At 43.2% G+C, this 10,417-nt stretch overlaps 2 protein-coding genes across 4 annotated transcripts in view; one reads left to right on the forward strand and one right to left on the reverse strand.

Moving 5' to 3' along the window:
- Window positions 1–4,559: 4,559 nt before the first annotated feature.
- Window positions 4,560–10,417, forward strand: part of LOC104128697 (activator of 90 kDa heat shock protein ATPase homolog 2) — an 11,932-nt gene continuing 6,074 nt past the window's right edge. For 2 of the 3 annotated variants that reach the window (XM_035896976.1, XM_035896977.1), the window contains exons 1-7: window positions 4,560–4,676; window positions 5,318–5,432; window positions 5,824–5,912; window positions 6,195–6,317; window positions 7,369–7,470; window positions 8,262–8,313; window positions 8,567–9,893. In XM_035896976.1, the coding sequence (XP_035752869.1) occupies window positions 4,560–4,676; window positions 5,318–5,432; window positions 5,824–5,912; window positions 6,195–6,317; window positions 7,369–7,470; window positions 8,262–8,313; window positions 8,567–8,742 (774 nt within the window). In that variant the 3' untranslated portion in view covers window positions 8,743–9,893. The remainder of the gene's footprint in view (window positions 4,677–5,317; window positions 5,433–5,823; window positions 5,913–6,194; window positions 6,318–7,368; window positions 7,471–8,261; window positions 8,314–8,566; window positions 9,894–10,417) is intronic. The other variant, XM_035896978.1, reaches the window with a different exon arrangement.
- USP34 (ubiquitin specific peptidase 34) overlaps window positions 8,813–10,417 on the reverse strand; it is a 139,101-nt gene continuing 137,496 nt past the window's right edge. Inside the window, 1 exon segment of the mRNA XM_035896988.1 lies at window positions 8,813–9,994. The gene's annotated coding sequence lies outside the window, so the exon portion shown is untranslated.

Raw genomic sequence — 10,417 nt, forward strand, 5'->3', positions numbered from 1 at the left:
GACCAGCTGGTCGAAGAGCAAGCTGAGTGAGGTGCTGGTGGGGCTGGTGGTGGAGGGCGAGGCCGGGCGCTGCGAGATCAGCGACCTGAAGCACGTGGAAGGCGAAGCGTCCTGCAGCAGCCGCAAGGGGAAGCTCATCTTCTTCTACGAGTGGAACCTGCGCCTCAGCTGGAAAGGTACGGGGCTTGGGGGGAGGGAGGAGGGCACCCGCCGGAGGTTCAGGCCCCCGGCCGGCGAGGGAGAGGCTCCCTCGGGGCTCGCTTAGTTTTTCCCGGGTGAAAGGAGCGCGGCGGCTGGGGGCCCAGCGTGCCGCCTTCCACCCGGGGCCCCAGCTTTCAGGGGAAGATGTGCGCTGAGGGGGGTTGCCTGCGAGTTTATCGTGGTCTTTGCGCAGCTGGCTCTGCTAGTTTGCGCTGTGGGATCGGGTGTGATCGCTTCGGAAAGTAAGCTCTCGTTTGGGTTGGAAAAACGGGAGTATTTTAGTGAAATAAAATTGTAGGGAGATTGCAGGGGGCACGTGGGCCTGGGCTGTAATAAATACTAATTTTTAAATAACCTCGAGACCTCAGCTTGTCTTCTTCCCCCACTTCACACGGTTTTTTTTGTACCGCACACATTTCTTAGCATTGTTTTCACAGCTTATCAGCAGAGTATTACTCCATTTCGCTTTGCAAGAAGTAAATGCTTCGATTGTGGCGAGATGTGCACTGCTTGCTAGTGTGCTTGAACTGTTTCAGTTTCCTAGTGTGTGCAAATGACAGCTGTCTGCTTAATGCACGTTGATAGCAGGAAATAGAAATGACAAAGTGTAAAAGTGCAGATGTTTCAAAAAAATAGTGTCGTTTACATTGAGGGGAATGAATTACACGAGGAAAAAACCTGTTTAGTAGGAATGAGGTAACTAGAAATAATTCTGGATTATTTGGGGTAACGGGGGCTCTCTCCATGCCGTTCTGTTGCGCTGCATCCGCTCGCAGCCCCAACTCCGGGAGGTTCATCCTCCGCTGTGCTTGTCCCGTGGCAGTTCTTTATTTGCAGACCCACCTGATACCATATCTTTTGGTAAGGTAACCTCAAGGTTAACATCAAGGAATTATTTCCATTTATTCGATGCATAAAACTTGATGGCAAGTTATGGACTGTCTCTTGCATTAGAGTGAGAAGCAGGAAGAGCTGGTAAAAAGCGCCTGCGTGGGCAATTGTACATGGGTATCGTAATGCCAAATGGCAAGCTGTTCCTCCCCAAAATACCGTACTTACTTCCCGGGCCTCAGTTGTTACTATAGGAGGTGGGAATACCAACGGCCATACTTCATTTTCCCCTCTTCACTCCTGTGGCCCAGAACAGGACTGTAGCTGCTGGATCAGTGTCTCGGGTAATGCCGCTGGCTGCTCCAGCGGGCTGGCTGCATTCTGCACTTCTCCTTTTCATGGTGCCCTGTCCCATACAGTTCTTCGGCACCGCGTTTTTCCTGGTTTGGCTGATGGGGACTTAAACATTTACTGCTGGGATGAGTGCTTGTATTTGAACAGGTCTGGAATGGAGGTCTGCTCCCACAATAACAGGGAACTTAAGTACTGTTACTTAGACAGTTAGCTATGTTTTAAATGGCACAAATGTGTTATAAACTAATAACGTAATTATAATTGTGATCTAAATGTTAACAGAGAAAAACAAACATTATACTGTCGTGCAGTTTATATCAGTACACTTTAAATAATTGTAATGAGCTTTTTGTTGTTTTGGGTCTTACAGATAAGCTAATAAAATCACCTGAGTTTTAAACACTGGATAGTTTGTGTTGGGTTTTTTGTTTATTTCAGTGTATAAAGCTTAGAAGTAGGCAGAGGCAGTATTTTGTTTGTATTTCTCTACGAATTCTTTCTAAATTCTCTTTCCTCTGCTAGGTCTTTATCCTTTTCAGTGTTTAACTACAGACAACTCTAATTTGCGTTAGGTGCTTTGCTCAGGTGAGTGTGGCACTGAGTGGATAATGTCTCTGAGAGCTTAGTTTTAAAGGTGTTTGCTACTACGCAGTGAAATTCTAAAAGAGCAGGGGCTGATAATTTTTTTTTTTTTTAATTTGATAGCCATCATGTTGTGTGTTTTCTTAGAGCCCTGAATTGGAAATTAGAGTTCAGACTGAATTGCTAAAAACACTAATTGCTGTAATTAGTTCCTTCCACAAGTCTTCTGGGATAACTAGGAGCTTGGGCTATGATTAAAATGTGGATACATAAGGACAAGATGATGTAAATCCTAAAATGTGCAGCTGGTTTGGAAAGCACAATGTTGGAAAAACATTGCCCTTAGCAATTTAGATTACAGAGCAACAAGGAAGTGAGGAACGAAGGGTACCCAATGGCACTAAAATCAAGCAAAATGGCTGTTCTCCCTTTCATTTGTTTGAGGATGTAATGAGGATTTTAATGGATTATTCTACCTTATGATGGAAGCTTTATGAAAATATGTATCTCCTTCGAAAACTTCGGTATCTCAACCATGAAACAAAAAATGGTTTATTCTCAGGTCTGTTATTGGTGTCCCCTAGGATTCAAACAAATAATTTGATTGTTTGATAAAAAGGTAATAGTTTTGCTTATATTACAGTGATATTAAAAATGCAAAGTTGTGCCAACGTTCTGCCTGCGCAGTGTTCAACAGCCAGTTCTGTTTGCTAACTGGTTGGACTTGCTGTCCAGCGCAGATACCATCTGCATTTAATCCCTTGGACAAGCAATTTAATGAAGGGCAGGGAAAAAAAAAGCCCATTTACTGTTTTTATGAATTTAAATTTGTTGTTCCAGCCTGTGTTATTTGGCAATCTTTATTTTAAGAGTTGTGAAAATAAAGTTAGCCGAATGGATCAAAGTCAGGTTTGTGGTTTGCTCCTAAAAACTTCCTCCTGCATGCTTGCACTTTCTTTCTGGGGAGAGTAGCTCAAAATAAGACTTGCTTTACTGTCTGCAAAGACTGTTATGTGGTTTTGCCTGTGCTAATCCTGGAGCTGGAAGAAAGCAGTGAAGAGAAAATTGAGATGGCTGCACACGATTTGTGTTGGGCCCAGAAGTGTTCTAGTGGTATAATTAACTAGTTCACATGGCTTTGTGCTGGAGTGAACATGTTCTCCTGGGAGACCTTGAGAAGCCCAGGAGAGGTTTTCTAGAGGTTTTTAGCCTTGTTGCTGTGTGGAGGCCGTCGTCTACTTCTGGGCTAACAGACTTCGCATCTTGAGCCACGCTTCATTGACTCGGCTCCTGACTAGGCAGGGCTCCTTGCACCGTACTGCACTTTGTGTTATTAACCATCATTTGCTCCTCTTCTTGCTAAGAAACGTCAGTGCGTGTGTTTGTGTACTTCACTGCGATCTTGATCGGTAGCACATCAGATTATACCTGTGCATAGGGCCCCTCTACAGCGTGGTGGTTGTTTCAGGGTAGTAATTAAAAATAATGAGAGTGATGTTAAGTCATAGCTGGATCCAGCTAGCTTCTTTGAAGGTGAGAGACTCCAAAGAAATATTGTGTGTACCTTCATGATAATTCCCCTTCTGCAGTCATGCTTAACGCTGGGTTGTTTATATTTTAGAGTTTTGCTGATAGACGGATAAAGCCTGTTGCCGCGTTGCGTATGCTTTGACAATTGAGCTGATACATCGGTATGAAGATAGCTGGCTTTGGGGCAGAACTGCATGTTTCTGCTGTTGCTTGCTAAAGAGATGTTAACGTGATCTACCAAGTGAATAAATTTAAATAACAATGCTTTTGCAAGGCTAGAGGGAAGAGTCTTCAGTGGAAATTAAGAAAGGCATCAGACCTTAAATTCAATCTTTTTACAGTAAGGACTGTGAGGTAAAGAAGTACGGTCCAGGGTTCACATCCCAGAACATATTCATAGAGCTGTGTAGGTGAGTGATGGCGGGCCTTCACCCAGAAAGATGCAGAAAGGGAGCGTAATTTCTGTTCTTGCAAAGTCCTTCTGACATGTACAGTGATTACTGGCAGTGATTACTGGCAGTTCGTGGTTGTAATGTTAAGAGTAAGAATAATTGTTCTAAAAAATTTGCAAGCGAGGTTTTGTATTTTTAAAAAATTTCAGTTGTATACCTGTCCATTGTACATACATATGTTTTATGGTGACATGCTTGTGCGCTGGGAGCTTTTCAGATGCTCAGGAAGGAATAGCTAGCGTTCTGGGGAGCTGCTAAATACAGGGCAGATGAATTGAGGGGAAGAGGAGGTTATTTCTCCCCCCTGCCCCCATTTAGGGCAGACCTAAGTTGCTGTAGGCGGGGAGGGGGGGGGCATTAGGACAGCTGGCAGTTAAAGGTGGGAGCAGCAGCAGGACTGTGCTCAGGCACGTACATGTCTTCATGCACCTATGCAGGAAAAGGCAGTTCTGGGAATAGTTCACTCTGAAAGTACTGTGACGTGTCTGAGACTTTTGGTTGCTATTTAGTTCCTTTAAATTAGATTCTAGGCAATTTGCTTCAAGTAACGCTTTTGTACAACTAATTTCCGAGATGAAACTCTTGCTATGGGGGAAATAGTTTTTAATAATGCATTTAAGAATTCGTTATGTTAATACAGGTACAGTGAAAGAGTCTGGTGAGAAACATAAGGGATCTGTTGAAATTCCTAACCTGTCAGAAGAAAATGAGGTAGATGATACAGAGGTAGGTGTGAAATACTGGTATGGCTATATAGGTTCAGAATTCTTAAATAAAGCAATTATCAACTTATAGGCATCGTATTTTGATTTATTCCGTGATTAAGTGGGATAATTACACTTGGATAGTTTATTTCATGTTTTCATTTTTTACTTGGAGTAATGATTTATCTCTGTTCTCAAACTTAGCTACTAGGAATGTGCACGGTTTTCTTTGCTAATTATTGTTTGTGATGATAGACTAACTACAGATTTGAGAAGAACTCTGCTTGTTGTAGTCGTAAAAAACCCCAGCAACTCCCCTCAAACATAAGAACTTAAGGAATCTCCTTGTTGGTTGTGTAGCAGTTGCTGCTTTGGCTTCCACAGATTCCTCAAGCTCTGCTGTGTCGTAGGCAACTCTGTTTATACTTGCTAAACTTGACTAAGCTACTGTGGAGATGAGATAGATACTACCGTTTTATTTAAGTCAAAACCCAAGAGGACTTATTTTTAGCAAAGATGGGATAAACTGACAAGATAATGAACTTGAAATTGCAGCTGTCCTCTGAATATAGTAAACAAAGCCAGAATACTTTCCTTTGTTGCCAGAACCCAAAAGGCTCGTATTTAGCTGCCTCTTAGGTCTTGTCATTTTTCCGTTTCTAGATAAATGTTAGCAAAAAGAAAGGGGAAGGCGATGTTCTAAAGGACCTCATGAGAACTGAAGGAACCACAATAGTCAGGGAGGCCCTGAGAGATTACCTGAAAGCACTTAAAACAGGTAAGTTAAACCACTATGTTAGGTGTGTTCTTATGCAAGTGTCTTTCTCGCAGAGATTGGCAATATATTGACAAATCCTTGGGTTTGTTGTTTGGTTTTGGTTTTTTTTAATTGTCACTGGCTGAGATGAACTAAGTTAGTCCTGCCAGTCCAAATATTTATTGCTGTCAAACATGGCAGTGTCCAGAAGTTTCTGTAGCAACCCAGGCTGTATGTGTTTGTTAGACATCCTGACCTCAGAGATGACTTCAAGACCTGCGGGCTGACCGGTTGACTAGCAAAGCCACACCGTACCCTTGGCTTGTAATTTCTCTGCTGTGCTGCTCAGAAATTCTTGGGAGATGGTTGTACAGCTCAATTTCATACTGAAGAGTGCTTTTCTTTATTACAGAGTTTACCTCGGGAATGATTCTGCCAACAAAAGCTGCTGTTGGTCAGGAGCTGGCTGCTGAGCGAAAACCAACTGGGAACACTGTGCAAGTATGTCAGCTTTAAGCCTTGTATGTATGTATGTAATGTTACCACAAATATGGTCCCTATAGATTTTGCTATGCTAACAAACAGTCGCATATTCCTGTGGTTACCTGTGAAAGCAAAAGCCTTTGGGGTGGAGCTGCCTCCTCACTGCTGTAGATTGGATAATTAATGTATGTTCACAGCACAGTATGTTTAAGAATGCACAGGTAACAATAGTCCTGCCATTCCAGACATTTTAAGCATTCGATCTTGCAATCATTCTTGTGAATATCGTTCGCTTTACAGGATTCTGTTTCACCACAGTCTTTGGATATAGTTGGTGTAAAAATTCCAACCGTGAAGATACTTATGAGAGAAATATTCAACTCTCCAGCGGACGAACTTTATAGCGTCTTCACAACTAAGGAGGTAAGTGATACTTTCAGTAGACAACATAACTCATTGCAGAGGCTGTTATATCTGAATAGGAAGTGCGTAGTAATAAACATGTCACATCATTGACAGTGCAGATAACATTCCTTACGTACGTTAAATGGTGAGATGTAAGCATCCAGAAGCTGAAGGCTTCATGAGCTACCCTGTTCTCATAACTGAGTAGCTGTAATTCTGATTGTCAGCGTTTGCTCTTCGAGTTTTGCTGAACAGCTCCACCTTTTAAGCCGCTGAGGAATTTGAGGGGTGAAAATGCAAGGGAGGTGACAGCAGCCGAGGCCGTGTGTCAGTGTGGTCTGCTGCTGCGGGGCAAAGGCAAGGTAGCTGAAAGCACTAGAAGGTGGCAGTGGGCTCGTGCCGCTTTTACCGTCTCTTTAATGAGAGCTTATTAGGGTGGCTCAGACTTTTTTTTTTTTTTTGGCCAGTTGTTACCTTAATAGGAAGAAAAGCCAGCTAAAGAATGTGATGTTGCACCTTTATGTAGTTTGTGCGCAGCTCAATCATGCTCTCCTTTGCTAGTCAGAAAGCGCGTTGCTTTTCTGTGTGTAAGTAAGTGTATGCTTGTTGTTCAGGGCCTGACGCGCTCGCTTGTTACCCACAGCCTAGTTAGCTAAATGGTTGGATGTGATGATACCATTGCTTATAGGGTATGAAATATAACATTACTGATTTTGGGTCCTTCAAAAGAGCCTGGGCTGATACCAGAGACTTTACATTGGCGTCCCAGCAGTAATAATGGCTCTCGGCCGTTCTTTCGCACCCTCCAGAGCTGCTGCTCTTTCTCCCTCATTTCCAAATCCCGCTTCAGCCAGGCATGGCTGTGCATAGGTATGTGTTGTGTCAGTGGAGTGCTGTATAAAATGAAAGTGCTTAAAGCCCCTTATGTATGTGTATTTTACAGTTTAATTTTACAGTTTAATTAACTTCTTCCAGCTCGTTTCTTCAGCAGCCTGTCCCATATATGGCACATTATCTATCAGTGCAGGTTTGTATTTCGCTGACTCATGCTGTATGCTTTCTTTTCTAGTTGGTGCAGAAGTTTTCTAAATGTCCTGCTGTGATTGAAGCTGAGAGAGGAGGCAAGCTTCAGATGTTTGATGGGCGCGTCAGCGGTGAATACGCAGAACTGGTAAAAAGCTCCTACTTGGCACTTCAAAAATGGGGGGTGGCGGGGTCAGCTGCTTCTCTGAGCTAAAAAGTAGCAAAAGTTCCCAACATTTCAGCTTCTCTAATGCATACTCAGTTCCTCTACTACAAAGCCAAAGAATTGCTGTTATGTCTTGTCATTTTTCTTCCCTAGCAAAAGAGCAGGCCCTGACTGCACCCACCAGCCTGCGCTGGGGGAGAGAACTCTCAGCACCGTCCTTTTTTCCTAGGAGCAGTGAGAAAGCAGGTTTCAGGTGTAGCTCCCACGTCCCTAGTGCTTGTTTGTGTAACCAGAGCAATGATCTCTTGTCTATTCTGGGCAAGTGTTACGCTCTGCCCAGCTGCATGCTTTTTCAAATAGAAGGGGAAGAAATTGATAATTAGAGCTCAGCTCCCATTTTTGAAAGCTCTGAAAAATTGTTTTCACAGTTGCTAAGCTTAGACTTGGTAGCTCAGTGTCCATCCAGCTGATGGGCAGGAAGTATCACCGGCAATTGGACAACTTTTTTAGAAGTAACTAATCAGCCTGACCTTTTTCCACAGAGGAAATGAAACATAACGTAGCAAGCAGAGAGCTTGATGAAAACAGTTTATTTAAAAAAAACCCAAACAAACACCAACAAACCCCAATCTTTGTATTGTTTACATGCATGTGTCTACTGTTACATAGGATAACGTGCTGCTCTTTATTTTTCAGGGGAGAATTAGCGCCGAGTAGTCGTAATGTGACTTGGCGCAAATGCTAACGGGGAGAACCCTCTTATCTTCGTACAGGTCCCGAGCCAAAGAATTGTCCTGAAGTGGAGGTGTAGAAACTGGCCGGATGGTGAGTCTTTTGGAGGGCCCCTGACCAAGGCTACGCTTCTCAGGGCGGTGGGACAAAGGTGGCGCGTGACAGCCCTACTCACTGGAAGCTCGCTTAGCCCGCGTTCTTTGGAGAACAGCCTGATGTCCAGAGCAGTTGTCATCTGTGAAAACAGGCTTCGCTCAGACACAGGCAAAAGCAGATCTGAAATTAGCAACAACAACTGTAATCCTTTCAAAACACTGTATTGAAATGTTGTATTTTCTGTCTTCAGAACATTACGCAACGGTGGCCTTGAATTTCAAGGATATGGCTGCTCAGACGGAACTGCAGTTAGAGTGCAAAGGAGTTCCGGTCTCTAACGAAGACAGTACAAGACACTGCTGGAAGCAGCAGTATTTTGAAGAAATCCATCTTTTACTGCAGCAGTCCCACGACAACATGGAATGATAACAGCACTCCAGTTTTGTTAGGGCATTACTTTTTATACTTGGTTAACATTTGGGTTTTTTTTTTAAAAAAAGTAATTTATTTGTGGGAAGAATTAAGACCCACCTCTACAATACTGTATATAATTTAAGCATTATTTATGGATTTTTAGTGAATGAGGTGGCAAGTAAGTCCGACTGTATATAACCAGCATAACTTGGGGAACTGAGCTCTGTCCTGCTTGCCTGCAGCTTCAGAGTCATCAAGATTCAGCTGCCATCGTAGGTGGGTAAGCTACGCGCACCAATAGGAAGCATGTGCAGTTCCTTAATGTGCAGTGTTATCGAGTGGCAAAATGAAATCCCTCTAGGAGCTGGGGTGCCCACTGGAGCAGAACAGACAGGGATTATGAAACTGCCACTACGTTACATCTGTCAAGAAATGGGGGGGATATAGTTTACAACCTCTTTAAATACTCCTTCAGATCGCTTTAAGTGCAGACTGCATTTGCTTCTGACTCTGCGGACAGTTTTAGGGAAAGATAATTAACAATGTGAGGTAATTGGGGTTGGTAGGACGGTTACCACTGTTATGTGTGCATGCACTGGACTCTCTCGCTTGACCTCTGTGTGGAATTTATTTTGGAAGAAACAAACAGTAAGAACACTTTCCTTTTGCAATTCTGGAAACCTCCAGTTCAATCATTTACGGCCCTCTGCAATTCTGTAGCTCAGATTAACGCAAGCAACTGTTTGTTAGAGAAATTTGACAGGAGAGCAGCTGGGATATCAAAGTAAACAATTGTTTATTTATTAGACCACACTGAGGTTAGCAAGGACAATTTAATTCTCAAATGCTTTATAAAAAGTGTATTAAGTATGCAATTTGAAACAAATTGACTAAAAAAGGGCAGGCTGCCTTTGGAAACATGGTTGGCTCAATAAAATATGTGATTCTACATGCAGTTTATTTTCTCCATTAACTGGTGCTACCAAACTAAATGAATTTGTATGGAAGTTAAATCCTATATATTTTATTTTTACAGGACACCAACATATGGCAACCTTACCACACATTAACTTATATCACGCAGAAGACAAAGATGTGCTGCTCTTTTCTACAGGCGAGGTTCTCCCTGCAAAGTTGGCAGACAGTTACCCCTTTGCAGTTAGGTGAGGTTTGCTGTAGTAACAAGAATGAACACCTCACAGTGACAGGACAGCCCTACAGACTGTTTACCAAGCGTGGCACTGCTGGTGTGTAAGGTGTCCAGCTAGAGGGTGGAGAACAGCCCCTTGAGAAAGGTTTCAGCATCTTTCTTTTTCTGAATGTTCAAAATTCAGTTACCTTTTTTGGACAAATACTCAAGGATGAAGGGGCAGCCTTTAAATCAAATAGAAAATTTTGTTTAACACCAAGATCAGGCTAAGCAGTTTTGTGTGTAGATAATCCAAGAGGTTTTGTGACATTTAGCACGTGAGAGGAGGCTGTTACATCTGGTCACAAGTTTCTTCAGACAGCGTACCCTGCAGCCCTAGTGCCCCTCTGGGAAGTACGCCTCACCCACCCCTGTCCCCCCGGTTTTGTGACATTTAGCACGTGAGAGGAGGCTGTTACATCTGGTCACAAGTTTCTTCAGACAGCGTACCCTGCAGCCCTAGTGCCCCTCTGGGAAGTACGCCTCACCCACCCCTGT

The sequence above is a fragment of the Egretta garzetta genome, unplaced genomic scaffold, assembly GCF_000687185.1.
Source record: "Egretta garzetta isolate BGI_Z169 unplaced genomic scaffold, ASM68718v1 scaffold306, whole genome shotgun sequence".
Lineage (NCBI taxonomy): Eukaryota > Metazoa > Chordata > Aves > Pelecaniformes > Ardeidae > Egretta > Egretta garzetta.